The sequence below is a fragment of the Sander vitreus genome, chromosome 13, assembly GCF_031162955.1.
Source record: "Sander vitreus isolate 19-12246 chromosome 13, sanVit1, whole genome shotgun sequence".
Lineage (NCBI taxonomy): Eukaryota > Metazoa > Chordata > Actinopteri > Perciformes > Percidae > Sander > Sander vitreus.
In genome coordinates, this window is record NC_135867.1 from 12,013,949 (window position 1) to 12,035,431 (window position 21,483).

Below are 21,483 nucleotides of genomic sequence, written 5' to 3' on the forward strand. Positions count from 1 at the left end.
CGCGACTATATGACTTCCCGGTAATGCTTACTCAGTAATACAGTACCGTAAAAGACCTTTTACGACAGCAGGTGTGGTAAAAACACTACCGCTTTTGTCCAAAGGGGCTGCTGGAATCTGTTACATATAGCCACTTTAAAGCAACACCAAAGATTCTTTTTTACCTTAAAATAATGTTTCCAAAATCGTTTCAGTGGTTCATCAACTCGTAACAGGGTGAACGGCACTTCTGCATTGGCTTTGCGGCCCTCTATCGGCTATAACCTCACTATGCAAGTTTGCCAGATCGGGTAGCGGATCTGTAGTTCGAATGAGAACGGTAATGGACAATTCCGCTTCCAACCTGTAGGGGGACCGAAGAGGAAAAGTGCTTTGGTGCTGCTTTAAATGAAGCATTTCTCATTCACACTTTTGTTTAGAAGAACACCTTTTTTACTACATTTTTTTTTTACATGTGCTGTTTTTCACATGTGTCTGATTATTAACATGCTTCCACAATTAATCATTCAAGTAGCCATTCAAGTGACATCTGCAGGAAATAGTAATGAAGTAGTAAATATGGTATATAGCCTTCTTATGTCTAATTTTAAATTGTTTTATGATTGTCTTGATTTGGGAAGTTAGTGCTTTTGTTCTGTAAATAAAAGTAAATATACTGCATTTCCTTCACATTATCAAGTATCTGCAGAACAGTTAACACAACTGGCAAATAAGTCAATAGGACCACAACCAGAGGACACATTTGAGGACCCGTGATTCCTTTGCTTTCAGTGTATATGAAAAAGAAGAAAAAATATTTTGGCCTGAAATTGTAAACTGTAAAATTCTACAAGTGATTTGAGTGTCTAGGACTTGACACTTATTTGTGATGTGATTGATGTAAGATAATCTCTGAGAATAAAAAAAAACAGTAGCTTTGTTTTGAACAACTGCCAACTCCTACACAAATATTTGAATATTGGTTTACTGCTCCTATTTGCTTACTCACATGGTCATTGTATTGACATTTAACTTGATTTCTGGTCTTAGTCTTACTTATAATTTGGATGCAGCTGTGATGGTCTTGACTATGAAGTTTATGCACCATCATACAAGCCATGATTTTTTTAATTACTTTTAATGTAATATCAATTGTTTCATATACAGTGGGGAAAACAAGTATTTGATACACTGCCGATTTTGCAGGTTTTCCTACTTACAAAGCATGTAGAGGTCTGTCTATATTTTTATCATAGGTACACTTCAACTGTGAGAGATGGAATCTAAAACAAAAATCCAGAAAATCACATTGTATGATTTTTAAATAATTAATTTGCATTTTATTGCATGACATAAGTATTTGATCACCTACCAACCAGTAATAATTCCGGCTCTCACAGACCTGTTAGTTTTTCTTTAAGAAGCCCTCCCGTTCTCCACACATTACCTGTATTAACTGCACCTGTTTGAACTCGTTACCTGTATAAAAGACACCTGTCCACACACTCAATCAAACAGACTCCAACCTCTCCACAATGGCCAAGACCAGAGAGCTGTGTAAGGACATCAGGGATAAAATTGTAGACCTGCACAACGCTGGGATGGGCTACAGGACAATAGGCAAGCAGCTTGGTGAGAAGGCAACAACTGTTGGCGCAATTATTAGAAAATGGAAGAAGTTCAAGATGACGGTCAATCTCCCTCGGTCTGGGGCTGCATGCAAGATCTCACCTCATGGGGCATCAATGATCATGAGGAAGGTGAGGGATAAGCCCAGGACTACACTGCAGGACCTGGTCAATGACCTGAAGAGAGCTGGGACCACAGTCTCAAAGAATACCATTAGTAACACACTACACCATCATGGATTAAAATCCTGCAGTGCACGCAAGGTCCCCCTGCTCAAGCCAGCGCATGTCCAGGCCCGTCTGAAGTTTGCCAATGACCATCTGGATGATCCAGAGGAGGAATAGGAGAAGGTCATGTGGTCTGATGAGACAAAAATAGAGCTTTTTGGTCTAAACTCCACTCGCCGTGTTTGGAGGAAGAAGAAGGATGAGTACAACTCCAAGAACACCATCCCAACCGTGAAGCATGGAGGTGGAAACATCATTCTTTGGGGATGCTTTTCTGCAAAGGGGACAGGACGACTGCACCATATTGAGGTGAGGATGGATGGGGCCATGTATCGCGAAATCTTGGCCAACAACCTCCTTCCCTCAGTAAGAGCATTGAAGATGGGTCGTGACTGGGTCTTCCAGCATGACAACGACCCGAAACACACAGCCAGGGCAACTAAGGAGTGGCTCCATAAGAAGCATCTCAAGGTCCTGGAGTGGCCTAGCCAGTCTCCAGACCTGAACTCAATAGAAAATCTTTGGAGGGAGCTGAAAGTCCGTATTGCCCAGCGACAGCCCCGAAACCTGAAGGATCTGGAGAAGGTCTGTATGGAGGAGTGGTCCAAAATCCCTGCTGCAGTGTGTGCAAACCTGGTCAAGAACTACAGGAAACGTATGATCTCTGTAACTGCAAACAAAGGTTTCTGTACCAAAAATTAAGTTCTGCTTTGCTGATGTATGAAATACTTATGTCATGCAATAAAATGCAAATGAATTACTTAAAAATCATACAATGTGATTTTCTGGATTTTTGTTTTAGATTCCGTCACTCACAGTTGAAGAGTACCTGTGATAAAAATTACAGACTTCTACATGCTTTGTAAGTGGGAAAACCTGCAAAATCGGCAGTGTATCAAATACTTGTTCTCCCCACTGTAGTTTCAGACTCAGTTGTTTTGGTTTGTCTAAAAGTATTATTCTAGAATGTATTTCTGAATATTTTTTAGTATCTTATTTTACTATATAATTTTACCACAACTAAGGAAGACACAGAGATAAGCAAAAATGCCTTTGCATTTTCAACATATAAAACAAGAGAAAAAAGATCACACAAAACCACAGTAATTTCCACACATACACACACAAAAAAACTATCCGATTCGCTGTAAATTAGCTGAGCTGAATGTCGTCTGAGTCACAGATCAGTATCATGACATACCCTGTCATTAACAAAGTATGTTTAAGCCCTTAATTTCTCCTCTGCAGACATGCTTCACTGAAATATTGTCAATGTAGCCAAGCTTACTTAAATTCAAAACTTTTGTGCACATTTTGATTTAATTTGATTAAGTCATAGACATGCTTGTCCAAATATTCAAAAAAAGAAAACCAAAGTCAAAGTTAATCAAAAAATCAAACCTGACAGGTAACACCTAAAAAGCATGATGTTTATTTGGCTTTTTCTCTACTTTCTTTTGTTAAAAAGTTAGGATGGTTAATGGCTTACTGTGAAATAGATTTTTTTAAAAGTCTTATTTTTTTGCATGTGCTTTTTGATAACTGACAAAAACCTCAAAACTCAAAAAGTGTTGTAATAAATATTAAATGCTGTTCAAGCTAAGTTTGGAAAACAGAAATGTGTCCAATATATAGTTGTTTTTTATAGGCCTACACTCATTTGCCATAGTTTAAAATGATTAGCTCTAGGGCTTGGAGAGCAGCGTTAACGTTGGTTTAATGCCAGTGATTGCTGCCCTACTTCCATGCCATCATACTGTATTCAATACACTAGCCCAGGTTTTGAGATATCCATCTCTAAGATTTATTTCTCCACCTCACTATCTCTCCACCTGCTCCTCTTCCACCTCCACTGTTCTTGTCTCAGAGCAGCAGGTTTCTGCAAAGAAAGCATCTCAAATAGAGGTGGATATGCAAAACCTTTACAATCCCAATTGCACTACACATATTTAGCACATTAAGCAACTGAAAATAACTTAGCCAGTTATACAGAACAGTTCCTTTAGCCTATTTGGATGTCTGACCAATGAGTTATTACATTTGCTTAAAGGCTTTTGGTCTAATCATATTGTTGTTTTACATTGACTATTTTGATGTGAAGCTGCTTTTGTTCATTCATTTTGTATCTATAATATTAGTTGATAATCCATATTAAACAAAAATGTTAACTATGTATGAGTGATTTTCACTGTATTTTTGATCACTTTTCTAAAAATATAATCAAGATTAGAAACAGCACAACTGCCTTGAAATGTGATTAGGCCATAATACTGTAAATTATTCACTCGTGTTATTGAATTAAATTAAAAGTAAAGCCGTACTTCCTTGATTATGCGCATTTTGTGTAAATTCCCTTGTCGTCATTGTGCTGCCATTTCCTCATTGTGTGTGTGTGTGTGTGTGTGTGTGTGTGTGTGTGTGTGTGTGTGTGTGTGTGTGTGTGTGTGTGGCCTGCTATTAGTATATTACCATTATCTATTAGCGTAGGTCTATATATGTGTAACCCTGTTTTTTGGTTCATTTATTTAATGAAACTATTCTGCTGGTGTCAACCTTCTTGTTTCTCTGACAGATGTGGAATGTTTGGTGGTGCATCTGAAATATGTTCACTGTTCTTGGAATAAGCAGGGGACTCCAGAGGTCAATTACACCTTCTACGGCTGGTTCGTAATCATTAGGGACAGTGACCCTGACAAACTCAAACACATTTTGTAATATCATCTGAATGCATCAAACTGTGAAGAGTAAAATATTGGACTTCCATAAAATAATACAAGTAAAAGTATTTATTCAAAATAGGTGTTTGCGTGTGATTTGAACATCTGATGTTATACCACTTTATACCATGGTCTGCAATTGTCATTGTGAAACTAAATTATCTGATATAGTCTATCTCGCCTGCTCCAGCTTAGTTGTTTTTCTCCATTTCAGCCAGTTTCTTATAATTTTATTCTTATTTATAGCTTATATTATAAATGTACAGTATTAGATTTATGTCATTCAACATGTTAACTGCTACTGTAAACATTAAAGATTTCACACAAATACAATTAAAATTATTAGAATGTTTTAATCACGTCACTTCTTTTTAAAGAATGAGCATGAGGTACTTCTGACCTTTTCTCTGATTGGCTATCCATGCTCATAGCATAGTGATTTATCATATAGAAGCTGAGAGACCTACCTGTAAGTAGGAGTAACAGGCTTGATTTGTTTCTTATTCTTTAACACTCAGTAAATACTTTTGTAGTTGGCTCTTCAGAGCATTAACTCTTGTGTAACGGGCCCTAGTACCTAATCATATAGCAAATTACAAAGAAAGACATCACCACCATACTTTGCTTTGTATGTGGAATGTCTAAATAGTGATTTCTTTACAGGTTCCAAGGTGCCGATGTCAGTGAGTGCCCCTCTTATCTGTCAGAGAACAACATAAACACTGGATGTAACCAACCCTATGGCTCACGGTTCAAGTCATTTTACACCAGACTGGTTCATGAAAACCAGAGTCCCAAGGAGAAGAAACATGAGCTTAAAACAAAAGGTATGCTTATTTACTGGGGTTCAACATAATATTGGGAGGAACTTCCAAATAGTAAACCAATTAATGGAGAGGCTTTTCTTTAATGATTTGTTATACCTACTGGTGCAGCACAACTGTAACTTAAATAATCTTTTTCCAGGAAAGGAACAACAGTGCTAGTATTTGGGAACAGGGAAAAAAAATCAAGGAAAAAAAACCTTCTACGGCTGAAAATGAAAATATATTGTCATAGTATGTCTGCCCTATTACATTGTCTTCACATTGTATATTTTGTATCATTAAATGGTCTGTGTCGTCTCCAGTCAAGTTGAATCCACCAACCAACCTGACTGTCCATTATGGATCCGACTCTAACCTGTGGCTCAGCTGGACCCAGATTTCCCAGATTTCTTCTAATTGTGTGGAAAGTGAAGTTCGCTACAGGATCAACAGCAGGAAGTGGGCGGTAGGCAGTTTGGAGGAACAATAAATCTCTTTTTCAGTCTTTGTTGACTTATGCACCCATCTCCTTTCTCACCTCTATCTTACTGTCCACAGTCCTCTCGAGTCAGTATTGGGAAGCAGAATTACTGCCTCAACTTGCCCTCCCGCAGTTCCCTGTATGAGCTGCAGGTGCGGAGCAAAATAGGGTACGCCTGTGGAGATTCCGAATTCTGGAGTGACTGGACTGAGCCTGTGGTCTGGGGATCCAACAATAGCACAGGTAAATTACCAAATGTCTGCTATCAAAAAGGCCTAGAACTCACAATAGCTTGTACTGAAAGAATGAACTAATCAGTGATTTCTACTGCCAACCAATTGAAACATTACTAAACAAGTCTCAGGCACAGAACCAGTATGTGACCCGATGTGCCTCATGACTTATTTCCTATAGTCTTCAAAAATGTGTATATTCTGATAAATATAAATATTTCTGATAAATGTGCAACATATTTTGATGAATTTCAACATGTGGAATTGTCATTTTGAGGTACGTATGTAAGTACGTGGAGATACCGACCCTACGCCGGTCCCTATACTCTGTAGCCTGACGTGCACCTCTCAAGAAATGTAACTACACGTCGCAATGACGCACCTCGCTCAGCCGTGGCTTGGTAGTGTTGCATTTCCCCCTACTCATTTCCTGGTTGTTCTTTAAACAGCATGGAATCAAGGAGAGGGCTAACTTTTATTGCTACATATTTCCAACTGTGGTCAGAAAGCACAGGGAAGATACTTTATTTTTTTCACTATGCCTCTAGAGTCGGTACTCGCTCTGAAGCTAATCACCGTCACTCTCTCACTTGCTCTACCAAACATTCCCCACACACACACACACACACATGCCGGCCCTGCTATTCTCTTAAAGAAATCGACGCACACAACAACGCACAAGTATAAAAGTTAGGCCACTTAAGTAGGCTACGACAAAAGCTCTATGTGGAGCTTCCGCAGAAGCATAAATCAGGCTTAAGCCATAGCCTGACGTGCACCTCCCCAGAAATGTAACTACACGTCGCAGCAACGCTAGTCTATATCCACTACGTTCCACTTCCGGGATTGCAAATGCCAATAAACATCATGTTCAGTATCAGTCTGTTGCTGACCATTTAAACAAATTGTAGAAAAATAACTTTGACATCATTTCTGAATCACACCATGCATCGTTTTCTGCATTATATGTTCTGTAAAAAAGGTTTTCATATCGGTGCATATCAAAAAACATATATGCCAAAACCGAAAGTTACCAGTTGGTCTGTAATAGGCCAATATCAGACGATACTGTAATAACAGCTAATCAATATATCTGTTTAACTCTAATCAAAGGTGGTTTTAACTATCTGCACCTGCTGCCCTGCATGTGCACAATACAGTAAAGGTACAAGACTATGAAACAATTATAATCCACATCTCTCTCCTCCTCACAGACCCTAATAAAATGAACAGTTCAATGTCTGTGTGGACCCCAGTGCTGTCTGTGGTGGGTGCTCTTATCCTCATCGTACTGGTAATGATGTTGCTGCACAATGAAAGGTGGGTCATATGTCATGTATAAATGATGGTATATGGGTATGGTGTAGCCACAGAGTATCAACAATGTGTACCTATTTCCTCAGTTTATTTTTTATTTATACATTTACTTAAACTGTTTTCATTGTTTGCATTATGCTGTAAAAATGATAATTGCTTAAAGCAGCAGTAAGTGATGATGGAACTAAAATTCACATTTGGTAATGCACTTTCAATCATTTGACATGAAAGAGGCAATATTTCTGTATTCGTGGAATAGTATCTTTTTCATCACAGTCCAAAAAAGTAGAATATCCCTAACCTCGCTCAACTACAGTGCTAAAGAGCTACAGGGAACAAAGGTAATGCAGATGAGCTGTTGTTGATATGATCATCTGAGAGTTAAAATGTGCCTGCCTCCCATACAGAATCAGAATCATCTTCATCCCTGTGGTTCCCAAGCCATCCCCAAACCTTCAAAATATCGAGGTTAGTAGTATCCAGAGCTCTGTGCCCGCCGTCACACAAAAGATTTGTATTCAAATCTTATCTCTTTTTATTTGGCAGCTAATAAAACTATGGACCAAAACTACTGCAGTCATTGAAAGAAATACACAGGCCAGAAATGTATCATCATGTGAGGTGACAGCCAAACAAGTCATACATGTTGTTCTTTTTTAAAGGATTGGTTTAAATTCCCTGAAGGCCTGAAAGAGGGTTTAAACTACAATGAGCGTCCCTGCCCTGTGCGTGAGTACTGCCATGTCCGCCAGTCCGACAGCGAGAGCTCTGACTGCACAACCTGCTCTGTCACCACCGACCAAACCGACTGCTCCCCTGTCTTCATCCCTGTGAACGAATCGGACCTGTCTACTCCCTGCTCCTCTTCCATATCACAGTTTTAGTCTCATCTGAGGAAGAGAAGTAGGTTTCTGTTTAGGAGGCATCTCAATCAGTGTTGGGACTCCTAAAACTTCCATATTGTCTTAAACTGACACATCTCCTGCATGACTGCAGGGATCAGAAAATGGATCAAGATATGTTTGGTTTCCCCGATGAGAAGAAACCAGATATTTGTTCAAGGCACTTAAAAGCAATTGATTCAATTAAAGCTATTAATGTTACAGAATATCAACAATCTGATGCAGCACTTACAGGTAAAAAAAAAACTCTGATTATATTATCTTATTTTACCACAAATAACAAATTCTGAACTACTTCATTAATATCACTTTTCTTTAGTGGCATGTATTTACTCTTAACAACTTACTTGTTGTAATTTGATGTGGGTCTGGCTTGTCAGGCTAAGATAGGCCTATATATTAATTACATTTACTGTACCAGAGTTTTCTTTCTCTATCAGTGGTCCGTACATTTCACTATACTAGGAGAAAACTAATTGAAGTTACCCTCACATATCTGAATAAGGGCATGTAAAACTTCCTCTAATCCCTGATTTAAGAATGACTATAAGATAAACTTTTATTGATCCCAGAGGGGAAATTAGATTGTTATAGTAGCACAAAAACAGCAATAGTACAGATAATAGAGTAAGTAAAAGAATAAATATTAAGAGGTATATAAAAAACTAAACTAAAATAAGTCAATTTAATACAATAAAAGTCTTAAAAAGGTCAGCACCTATCAGTTATTCCTCAAACATAAAGTGTATTATTAAGAAAGACATGCATTTTTTTTCTGTGTTTTATAACATTTGTATGTGTTGTTTTAGAATTGTATGAAATTGATCAAATCTAATATCCCAATATTTGGGGCAAAATACATTATTGGTGATTTCACAATATTTGTTATATGACTATTTGTATTTAATGTAAAGTACTGACAAAAGACACAATGCATAAAGGCCAAGAAGATAGATAGATACATTTTTATTGATCCCAAAAATGGAAAATTAGAGTGTTACAGCAGCAAAATATCAAACACACAGTAAACATACAGAATATACATGAAATAATAGGATACAATATACATGAAATAATAGAATACAAAAACAAATATTTAAAATATATACAAGTTGGGAATAAAAATGATGAAAATGAAAAAACTACTTAAATAGTATTAATAAAGATGTAAGTAAACCTATTGTGCAAGTTGCACTTAGTGCAGTATTGTGATGTATATGAGTCTTATCTAACACTCAGAGATGAAGTGTTAAAAAGTTGTATTGCCTGTGGTAGGAATGATTTCTTGTGGCGGTCCGTGCAACATCGAAGCTCTCGGAGCCTCTTAGAGAAGGTGCTCCTCTGTTGGACCAGTGTGGTGTGGAGAGGGTGGTTGGGGTTATCAATGATAGATAACAGTTTGTTCAGTGACCTCCTCTTCACCACAGCTTCAAATGTGTCCTGTTTCGCAGCCAAAAAGGCAGCATTCATTGTTCACTCACTCAGCTAATCAAATTACCACATTCTAATAAGGCACCCTTTGTAACTCATGAACTCTTGGCTTAATTAATGGTTCGAAATCATCACTAACTAATGCTATATCTGCAACCTTGGGGTTGTCAAGTCTAAAAAAAATCCCTCTGAGCTCCTCCAACACTACAAAAAAATATCTGTTATTAACAATTTAACGGCTGGATGGATTATTGTAAAAAAAACCTTCTTAATGACTTTACTAACATAATTAGGAAAGTTGAAAGATGTTTAAATAACATTTATAATTGCAGACTTAGGGGATTATTAGAAAGTGAGAAACCATTGGCATCTATTCATGGATTATTATATTTATAACTGCATTATTACCAAATAGAAAGTATAAACAGGCAACCAAAAATGTGCTCTTATTAAAGGCCTTCCAATTGATCTATAAATCATTAGTAATTGACTCATTATGTCCAGTGACGGACTGGGATCAAAAAAGGGCCCTGGCATTTGCAACACACTATTTTTGTCAATAACCTTTGTCCTAGGGTCCCCCTGTCTGAGAGGATTTTGCTTTTAGATGTTTTATTACAGAAAGTGACCCATGCCCAAAATAGTAATTCTGTCATTTTATTACTTATGGATGGAATTTTTGTAAAAAATTAAATTATTCCCTTTTTTTTCTGGGGGACCCCAGACCCCACTTTGGGAATCACTGTAGCAGGCAAATAGAATAGTTTTAACCCAGCCTCCTCAGTCCAGTTATCTCACTGTCCATTAGAGGGAGTGCAGTGAGTGTCCCACACACAGTACGGAACTGAGTCAACGCATTTTTCAGATTCAAGAAAGGTAGGGCGCAGGGCGGCTGGCCCCCGCAAGAAGAGAGATATACAGTCAGCTACTTCCCTAGCTGAACCGATCAGCTATCGCAATCAATTGATGTCTTCAGATGAGATTTAAGATTTTACTGTGCATTTAGTTGGTTTGATTCGCCGTTGGTCGTCCAAAAATTACAACCCGAGAAAATGACAGACCCTGCGGTGGCCGACACTCGCCGGTTGAATTCCAAGCCCCAGGACCTGACGGATGCTTACGGCCCCCCCAGCAATTTTCTGGAGATAGACGTTTATGATCCACAAATCGTTGGAGTTGGACGGAACCGTTACACAAACTATGAAGTTCGCATGCGGGTAGGTGTTCGAATCACAAGCCAAAAACTGTTGCAGCGTTAGCTTTTATTTGCTAAGCTAACTGGTAATTACAGTGTTGTTGCTAGCCAGTTAGCATGTTTATTCGCTGTGCTGAAGTCAAGTCAACACAGGGAGCCACATTTTTGTCCAAGGATGGCGTAGGCATGGGGAAGGCTTGACCCGCCCTACTCTCCCTCTGAATGGCTAGTACTTGTTGCCTGCTCTGGTTGGGTTGGTTAGGTTTAGGCAAGAGGAGTGGGATTGGTTATGGTTAGAGTAAGAATGTCAGGATAAGCCAATCAGAGGCAGAGTAGGGCGGGATATGCCTTCGCCTTCCTGGGGAAAAAATACTCACATCCCCGTTGCTGTTGCGTTTACGATAGGCGCTTTGAGTAGGTCAAGATGGCGCTCCAGTAAAAATCAGGACCGGGGATTGTCAGAGGCCTGTCGGAGGCTGCTTGCTTGAGGTAGTTCGCAAGGCTGGCATGTAGAAGTTTCGTGACATAACCCACGTCTTCCAGCATGAAAGCAGATTGACAATGTTAAGCCATGTCACTTAACGTTATAGTTAAATGCATTTTAAACTAACTGCTATGTAGCTGACTAGCTAGCATTAAATACATTGAAACAGAAGGAAACATTACGACAGTGAAAATCAGGGGGGACCCAGCAGACACCGTGAAGCTAGCTAAATGCTACATGCACTTTAGTTACCAAGAAAGTAAAGACTAATTAGCATTGTCTGCCTATCTAGATGTCTTACGCCAAGTATGCTTGTCGACAACATAAACAGACATGACTAGCTAGCTACTGTTCTTCGGTAAAAATAATGAGAAGAGTAAGGATTGCTGTTAATGTTACACCTTGACATGTACAGAAAACGCTACTTAAAGGTCCCATATCATGCTCCTTTTTAAGGTAATATTTGTGTTTTTAGTTTTACTAGAACATGTTTACATGCTTTAATGTTCAAAACATTTCCTGCATATACCTGTATTCACCCTCTGTCTGAAACGGTTCGTTTTAGCTGTAACCGCACTGTAGCAGCACACTTTCTACCTATAGTATAGTTGGGACATCACAAACATACTGAAGTCCCTATAAGGCTCGTTTAAAGACACCGTTTCTGAATACGGGCTTTGTGAATTTATCTTAGGATTGAGCGTGTTGATACTTTCACAGTATTTATATACCACGTATATACACCACCAACCTGCTTTATAATAAAAAAATACAAGGAAATCACAGTTTTACAAAATGCGACCTTTAACCTAGGAGGAATGCTGAAAATGTTGGTGGTTTTATGGAAACGGGATAAATGGCATGCTTATCCTTATTAAACAGTTATTGTAACTAGTTGTAGTAGGATAAGTAGTAAGTTAAACTTCCTTCTCTAGTAGACAAAGGCAGACAAAATTGCTGACACTGCTAAGTTTAATGAAAACATTTTCAGGAAGCTGATGCTAACATTGCAATTGCATAATTGTAACTTAACAGGCTTGTCTTGACTACAACTCCTCATTTTGATGGCCTTCTCCTAGGAGACTTTACCCATCATAATATAAACAAGTTACTGTTTTCACCACTTTAATGGCTTTTTTAACACAACATTCATGCAGCAGGTGGGATAGTTTCTTGGATCAGAGGTGTGGGGTTAACTAGTTTAAGGTAATTTTTGTTAACTTGCATATCCAAATAGTGCGTTCTCACAATAACAGACAAACGTAAACAAACCAGATGAGTCTAGTTAAAAGACTCCAACCCTCACTGGAAAGAATCCCACTCACTGTACAGCAGTGAATCATGGGGAAGTCATGCAAAAGGATCACCTATTCTATAACCACTGAAACATTGAGAGATACTGTGAATTAATTAATCACTTAGAGCAATTGGTGTCAGTTGCACACACAATCTGCCTTTTGAATCAAAACTTTTCAGCGTTCTGTGAACAGGTTTGCTTGGCAGACATCTTTAATTGTATTTCAAATTAACACATGAAACAATAGGGTTAAAAATCACTTTTTATGCACAAACCATTCATTGAATTCCCCAGTGAGTAGAAGTTTCCTCAAATGATTTCTGGCCAGATACAACTAGGTAAGTAATCCATAAGTGGATTGACAGAAAATGAATTTTGATTATTAATAACCATTTGCTGCTCCAATGTGAGGATTTGTAGTTTTTTTCTCTTTCTTTAAAGAATTGAAATTAAATATCTTTGGGTTTTGGACTGTTGGTAGGACATACGAAATTTGAAGATGACACATTGGGATAATAATTATTCATTATTCACATCCTGTAAACTAAAAGATTAATCCTTTGCCCATAAAAAAAAACCTATAATGAAAATAAACATTACTTGCAGCAACAGATACAACTGAAAAGGTTTACATAGAAAAAGAACCGCATTCTCACGTCAAACTGGCGTGCTAGTCTAATCGTAGACTTTCACGCAATTCATTTACTCAAATTATGTTGGTAAGATATCTGTTATTGTCGCTTAGGGCACATCCACAATGCCTCCAGCACTCAGTCATGATAGTTGTCAACTGTTCAGCAAGCCTTGTTCTCACTATCGAACAGCAACCATGTCCAAATGTTTGAATTTAGTATAAATCAAGAGCTGTTTTTTTTTCTTCTTCTCCGTGTAGACAAACCTTCCCATTTTCAAACTGAAGGATTCCTGTGTGAGAAGAAGATACAGTGACTTTGAGTGGTTAAAGAATGAGCTGGAAAGAGACAGTAAGGTGAGTGAGCAATAATGTTGTGTTTCAGGCTAATCATAGACCTTTCTCACAGCAGACATTTTGACTTGTCATAGTAGGAAAAGCACGGCTGAAATTGATAATCTTCACGATGGCTTAATTCCATCAAGTGTCCCAGTAAGCTATTTCAGTGAGTCAGCATGAACAACACCAGGGCCTCTCCTAAGTGGAATGCCGCCATCATTAATGGTTTTGAATACACCTGTGCATTTCCTACTATGACATGTCAACATGTCTGCCGTGAAAAAGGTCTATTGTAGCAGGTTGGCTGGTGCAAACTAGTACCGGTAATTACAATGATGTGATAAGTGACAATGTTGGTGTTACAGGTAGAAAGATATAATCCCTTCAAATATTAAAGTAAAAAGTAGGATTACACTGTAGGTTTTGTTTTCTGTGTTGATATAGTGAATGAAAAGCTTAAATATATGAATGTAAATGTGCGTAGTTTTGACTTTACAGCACAGCGAGTGTTTCTGAAACCCTCTTCTAGAACTCCACAACCCTTGGACACTCCCGCACCATATGAAAAAAAAGTACCCAATGAATTCTGATTGCATAATGTGCAGGTTGGCGATGGTAGTGCTTTCATTTTGTGCAGTATATGGGGAGTGACATATGTTCTGTGTATGAAATTAAAATGAATGACCTCATGGTTGGGATTCCTGGAAGATAGTTGCAAGTTCTGCCAAATTAATGTGTTATCTTTTCTGTTATTTGTGCTGACACCTTCAGATTGTAGTACCATCTCTGCCGGGCAAGGCACTGAAGAGACAGTTGCCATTCCGCGGAGATGAGGGCCTTTTTGAGGAGTCCTTCATTGAGGAGCGGCGATCGGGCCTCGAGCAGTTCATCAACAGGTCAGTCAGTTGAGCCCTAAATTAGTACTGTATTAGTAATACATACTTTGTGTGTTTAGATGTAGATAAAGCAAACCTATTTTGTCACATAAACATGTGTTAATGTGGAATACACAAGTTTTGACTTATAATGGCTTGTTGATTGTGTTTCCTGCAGGTTGTCTCATAAAAAAAAATAAAAATGTTTTGGCCCAAACTGAAATTCACACATTCAGTAGAGTCACTCATTGCCAAAAATGTCTAGCCTGACATAAGGCTTAACCTAATCTGTGTCTGTGCGTCAACTAACTAATCCACAATTGCATCTCACCAGCCTCCATGAAAAGCTTTTGTCCGTTTCTTGTATGTTTCTGCAGAATTGCAGGTCATCCCTTGGCCCAGAACGAGCGCTGCCTTCACATGTTTCTGCAAGAGGAAAGCATTGACCGTAACTACATTCCTGGAAAAGTACGACACTAGGGTTACTGAGGGAGGTGGGGGTTAAACTCTGGGGTGTAGATCAGACTGTCTCCTGCCTTCTCTTCCATCTTGTCTTCTTTTAATCTCTCTTCTGTCTATCTGTCTCTCCCTCTCTCTTTCTCTCTCTCTCTGCGTATAGCACTGTAAAGTCATATTCACTTTATCTTGGAGTTAGAATATGTTCTTCTACCATACATCAGAACATGTTGATAATGTTTTAAAGAATCTCCCATGTGCATTTGTTTTATAAGTGTACAATCATATCGGAAGATTTAAGGAATGAAAATGATGTTCGATACATTCAGTCTTTCCTCGATGAGTGTCATAATAGTTGTAATATAATGTGAATAACATAAATCATTATCTAAATACAGCACTAATGTGCACCGTAGGGATACATGCAGACTGTAAATGACAGTTCTGATCCTGTTTTGTTCTCTTTGTTTTTGTTGTTCTTTTTTTAGGTATGAATGAAGTAAGTTTGCTTATTTGATCCTGTCTCTAAGAGCTTTCTGTAAATTGAAGGTGGCTGCATGGGCACTGTAAAGACCAAAGGCGATAGTTCACAAACACTTAAGTAGAACAATACTAATACTATATATATATATATATATATATATATATATATATATATATATATATATATATATATATATACATATATATATATATATATATATATATATATATATATATATATATACATATATATATATATATATATCTATATATATATATATACATATATATATATATATACATATATATATATATATATATATACATATATATATATATATATATATATATATATATATATATATGATCATGGTGTGCTGCAAAGTGAAAAACATTCTGCAAGCCAGTTTTGCATTACCCATTACCTAGCATGTAGAAAAACATCATGTAAAATGTAAGTTGCAGTTGAAAGTTTTTAATTGGTAAGGAGTGTACTAAAGTTAATCAGCTGTTTCTCCAAAACTGGCTTGCACAAGTTTCTCAGGCCACCGCCAGTGTTTTAAGTTATGTGAACTATTGTTTTACTGCAATAAGTACTGTACCTCACCCATGACAAGAGCTCTTCTTCTTTTTTTTTTAAATCTCAAACTAATCCCGATACATTGTCATTATCAAACTCACTAATTATTGGCTGCATGGCAAACTTGCACGCTTTTCCCCCCCGTAATAAACATGTGTCTCAGTGTTGCTGACAGTTTTCTTACTGTATTGCCTCTGTTGATTCTGATCTTTATTTCCCTATAATTCCGTTTTTTGAGACATGGATAAGTTTGTGTCTGGAAAAACAAAGCAGTTAATTCTGCCAACATTTTTGTTCAAGTTGCACCTTTCTCTTGTACCAACAATGTCTTTACAGTTCATTAGACACAGTTTATGTCTAATGAACTAAATCAGTTGAATTGAATGTCCATACATATAGCAGCAATAAAACAATATTGTCTTCCACTGACTGCATGTTAGTCACATGCAAGCTCTTCAACCATATGAATACACCATGGCATATCTTAAAAACACTGCCCTGCATGATGCTTATCGGTGACGTCTGATGCACAGTAACCCATCAACTCAGTTCTGACACCGTGTCATAAGAAACTGCATGCAGTCCTGTGTAATGTACCATGTTTAGCGTGTATTGGAGCCGCCATATTTTGTTTTACCTGCCGACTGTTTTAATAAGAGTCAATTAAATTTCAGTCCAGAAAGTGTTGTCAATTTAAATACAATACATGTAATAGAAGCAATGATCTGTTTAAAATGGTTTAACATGGTTTGAGTAATAATTTAAAATAGACACACCAACAAAGAGCAGGAGTCAGCATGTCCAGTTTTATTCCAGAAATGAATGACACTAAGATAGAAGATTTTGTATTGCACATATTAATGAGTGTACGATTAAGTTTTCCATTATGGAAAACGAGAATATGCTTATTTAACATTACTTTAGAGACCACAGTGTTGCATCTCTGTTTAATGTCTTTGACTGTATGTAGACTGTAGTGCCCAAGCAACTGCCTTAAACAAAACAAATGCATGACAGCAATACAAAGCAGCATTAGAAGTTGGTCAAAAAATATGAATATTGGGGCTGTTGTACAGTATAGAGACCCAGAATCATGTCTCGTGTTTTTATATACTAGCCAGAGATTTATAGCATTGACCAAATCCACTTAAAGCTTGAACATGTCTGTATGTTGTTTCTCATGTCTGTTTCTTTCTCTCTCTTATTGCAAAGATAATACAGACTTCTGCACCTGCCCCATGTACATTTATTTCGTCATCACGTCATTATAAAGCTGGTGGAAATGTCAGAACTGATAAGTATCAACGGTGTAGGAAAAACACAACTATTGCTCCTGGACAAAACTAAGAGATCCAATGTATACATTGTTTGATGTTGTGTCTTTATTCAGTCATTCCACATACAGTGTGTACATTATTTTTGTTTAGTAGTCAGTAAAAAAAAGAAAACCTGTTTCCATATATCCTTTTGTCATAGCTAGATTTTTTTTTTATTTTTTACAATGATTATGTTTTATAAATGTCTTTTAAATTGATTTGATCACATTTAAAATGAGGGTAATTTCCTGCTTTGATGTCTTATTTTGCTAGTGGAGATGTGATTTTGATGATAACCTCCCAAAGTCAAGCAACATGTAGCATCATGAAAAAGACAGTGATATTTCATTCCAAACAATACACATTTACATTTTCCCCTGAGTTTTATGTTCTGAACATGCTCTTAGACAGTATTGTATCATGATTATTTGTTTTAACTCTGCTGTCTTAGTTACATCATCATCACGTTGCCTGTGTGTTGTCAAATCAGCTATCGGGAATGTTAAGTTAGGTACATAACCACATCTAAGCACTGTGACAAGAGGTTCATTATATGAACAATATTTCATTGTTTAAAGGTGTAATCAGCATCTGGTTTATTGATCTGAAATAAGGCTAATTCTGCGCTTATTTTCAGCCGGTTTATTCTTTCTATCAATATTATTGTGAGGTGTATTAATACATGTTATCATTGCAGTCCCACTATGGGTGACAAGGAACTTCCTTGTTAATACTGTCCACCAATTAAATTTCCTGCTGCCTGCTGTTTCATGTCTACATGTGTCTTTTCAGTTTTAAAGAGAAGAAATCAAATCGGTACAACTCACCTTCCAGTTTGTGATTAGTGCGTCACACTGAGAAGCAGTGAGGCGGATCAGAGAGTCATGGGAGCTGGATGAATAGCTGCAGATGACCTAATTTAACAATGAAATGAAAAAACAACATGAAGAGGTTGAAAATGCTTGAGTATACATTTTGGCGGAAGATTTTCTTTGCATAAATCTTACAACTTGTACAGAAAGATTTTACTACACTTTTTAATTTGTATTACTTTTAATGAATTTGTTTTAATGTTCTTTAAACCCTGTCCTTGATTTAGAGCAAAACTACAAACCCCTATCCACAACAAGTAATAATAAAATAATGTAAAAGTATTCAATTTAAAAACAAAAACATGTACTGTATGGGCCAATGTATTTTAAACCATGTCTCAATGGAACTTGTAATGTGCTGCACCAAAGCTCACATTAATAAAACCATAATACAGTGACAGATCTGTTTTCCTCTGCATATGCATTCACCTTAATGAACAATAATACCACTGAAAGCTGTTTTTTTATGTAACTATTAAGAGCTGAAAAGATTAATTGGCAACCATTTTGATAATTTACTATTCGTTGTATTTATTTCTTACTTTTGGCTTTTTAAATGTGAGGATTTGATTTAATTTTTGTCATATATTATGCTAAACTTAACATCTTTGGGTTTGGATTGTTAGTCGGATAAAAATTAGCAATTTTATGTCTTATGTTACGGATTTTATTTCCTTTTTTTTTTTCGTTTTTATTGTAAAGCACTTTGTAACTTTGTTTCAAAATGTGCTTATATAAATAAAGTTATTAATTTGAAGACGCCAGCTTTGGGTCTGGGAAATTATGAGTAATTTTCACTACCTCCTGGCATATTATAAACAGTTTATTAATTAACTGAGAAAATAACCAACAGATAAATCAGTAAAAAGAACAAGCAAAGAAAAAAGTCAGACTATCCTGCCTTTTTTCTGTTCCCCCTCTTCCCCCTGAATCATGTTTGTACAGTCCCTAATATATAACAGTTCAGCATTTTCTGTTTAGCTGCTTTGACTTTATACTCTACCTTTCTGTGTAGTTCCCATTCATACTGTAAGCAGCATTGTATACTGAACTTTGACAAATGGAAACGCATCAATAAGTAAAACTACATTTTTATAGTGTTCATAAACTGGATTTATGCATTACAGTACCAATACCTAAACCTATAAATAAAAATATTCAACCTTTTTACAGTCTTAATGCAGTTAATAAAAATAAAAAAATACTGTTTATGTGGCATGAAGGAAGCCTCATAAGTACGAATTGTGGCTCTTCAATGGCAACACTGGGTCTTTTTGTTTCACTAAACATTAATCGTTAAGTCCTCTAATCTTTTTCTTGTTATAGTTTGCCTTCAGGAAATACAAGGATTAACAGAGGAAGAGGAATTCTGGCCACAGGTGGATTAAAGTTGCCCCAGAATAGTGATCTTGTGATGTAGACCTTGACCTGCAGGTGATCCAAAGTAGACATGACTATAATTGGACACAATTGGGGCTTCCACGTGAATTAAAAAATTAACTATTAAACAGTTCATAAAGTTCAGTACCTGTGTTGCACTCAACTCCACAAGGTTTCCTCTGTTAGAAAGAAATGTGAAAAGTCAGGGTTTATTTGTACATCCCTGAAATCACAGGTTTTTTTCTCAAGAGTGTTTTTGCAATCTGTACAACATATGACTCCCTATATCCACCCTAGATTCAGGAGATTAAAAGTGAGAAACCTCATGAAGAGCAACTGAGGAGGGAACCCTCTTCCAGGATGAGCCAAAAATGTAATTTGTGCGTATGTATGAATAGACAGAAGTAGAAGTAGAAAAATAAATTTGATATTTTTCTGGGATACACACACCTACACTGACCTTCCTCATAAGTGAGAACTGTGACCTACAGAACTAGTGAGCTTTGATGTACATGGCCTTGTCCTGACTAATGAGAGTGGGCAGACAGGATGGGCACAGTAGGCCAAGGCAGAGATTAGGTTGTGTTTTGTTAGCGGTTCTAACACTGGAGCCCAGTGTGCAGCCATGACGTTTGTTGTGTTTGCAGAGACACCCAGTTGGGATAGCTTGATAAACTGGAAGTAAATTGAAAGAGCAACCCAAAGCAGTGTGACTGGGCAAGTACAAAAGGTGAGACGAGTGGCTACTATAGTACCATCGGACACAGAGCGAGGGGTGGAGAAGGGAGAAAATGCAATTCATAAATCCATTTTATTGAAAGTTACCTCTGGGTCCAAGGCATGAAAAACAACACATCCCGCCGTTCCCAGGAACCGAAACAACAAAGAAACAGAAGTCCAAAATTCACAATAACCAACAACAATTGAACAGACAGCATTTCAGTGGCTTGGTGTGTATGTGACTGTGGATGCTTGGCTTGCACACATTTGTTCACACAGATTCCCTTATTCCAAAAGTCAGTGCGGCCATTTATTTCTATTTTTAGTTTGATTTTGTCAGCACAAACACTATTAGACAGATGCTTTATATCAAAAAGTAGTCAGCAGTGTGAACATGCTATAAGTAAAATGTGTCTCTCAGTAACAGTCAAAAAGGATGTTTTCCTTTGCGTTGCTGGATAAAAAACCGGGCAAAGTGGACAACTGCCCTGGGGTCCCAGATCTACAGGTGCCCCAAAGGCCCCTTTTTATTGTGTGTCAGTTGCTTTGTGGTATATGGAATGGAATATGCAACACTAAAGTACCATATTAATACTTTAGAACCTTAAGGGCAAGTCCTGTTTTATCACCCATCTTGTCTATCTGTGTTGTAGTAGAGCCGTGTCAAAATGTACATGGTGCATATTACTAAAAAACCAAAATATTTTAAAATCAATCAAAATATTTGTTTTTTGTAGAATAGATTCTTCAGAAAACAACAATCACATTTCCATTGGATTGTCTTGCAACAAACTCTGCATAACTCTAAAGTACCCCTGAATGACCATAGTTAATGATGTGTGAAAGTATCTTCTGGGTTATACACTTCTGCAACCATCAGCGCAAAAACTGTGGGGTGATACTAAGGACAAACTAATGGAGACACTCCATATGCTGTGTTATCACAGGGAGTGCTACAATGGACAAACCCATGTTTTCTATCAGTATAAAGGTTTCAAAGAATGTGACCTTGGTCTACAACCCTGATCTTTACATGGTTCATGTGGTTTTAGTACAGGTATAAAAAGGTGAACCAAAGTTATTAATAAGTTAAGAGTTATGAACCTATAGTGCCTTGATGGCAGCCATTAAAG

General features: G+C 37.2%; 2 protein-coding genes across 3 annotated transcripts; both read left to right on the forward strand.

Annotated features, from left to right (window-relative positions):
• Positions 1-4,373: 4,373 nt before the first annotated feature.
• LOC144528215 (cytokine receptor common subunit gamma-like) lies at positions 4,374-9,170 on the forward strand (the record flags this gene model as incomplete). The annotated part of the gene is made up of 7 exons (XM_078266703.1): positions 4,374-4,498; positions 5,216-5,379; positions 5,682-5,824; positions 5,917-6,082; positions 7,287-7,392; positions 7,797-7,857; positions 8,052-9,170. Coding segments are annotated over 7 exons (987 nt in total), but the record flags the coding sequence as incomplete, so codon positions are not given.
• A 1,387-nt stretch (positions 9,171-10,557) lies between these two features.
• LOC144528325 (sorting nexin-12) lies at positions 10,558-19,014 on the forward strand. Of its 2 annotated transcripts, none has more exons than XM_078266868.1 (5): positions 10,558-10,939; positions 13,591-13,686; positions 14,440-14,564; positions 14,921-15,011; positions 17,275-19,014. In XM_078266868.1, the coding sequence occupies exons 1-5, from the start codon at positions 10,775-10,777 to the stop codon at positions 17,407-17,409; spliced, it is 612 nt and encodes a 203-aa protein (XP_078122994.1). In that variant the 5' UTR covers positions 10,558-10,774; the 3' UTR covers positions 17,410-19,014. The 2 variants fall into 2 exon arrangements, with proteins under 2 accessions (XP_078122994.1, XP_078122995.1); XM_078266869.1 differs by lacking the exon at positions 17,275-19,014 and adding an exon at positions 15,488-15,504 and having other exon boundaries at positions 10,559-10,939.
• Positions 19,015-21,483: the final 2,469 nt, after the last annotated feature.

Excerpts from the sequence above, each read along its gene's own strand:
- LOC144528325 (XM_078266868.1), top strand. The coding sequence starts at position 10,775 with ATGACAGACCCTGCGGTGGCCGACACTCGCCGGTTGAATTCCAAGCCC. Across the intron at positions 10,940-13,590 it reads ACTATGAAGTTCGCATGCGG|ACAAACCTTCCCATTTTCAA; the intron begins GTAGGTGTTCGA and ends TTCTCCGTGTAG. Across the intron at positions 15,012-17,274 it reads GTAACTACATTCCTGGAAAA|ATAATACAGACTTCTGCACC; the intron begins GTACGACACTAG and ends CTTATTGCAAAG.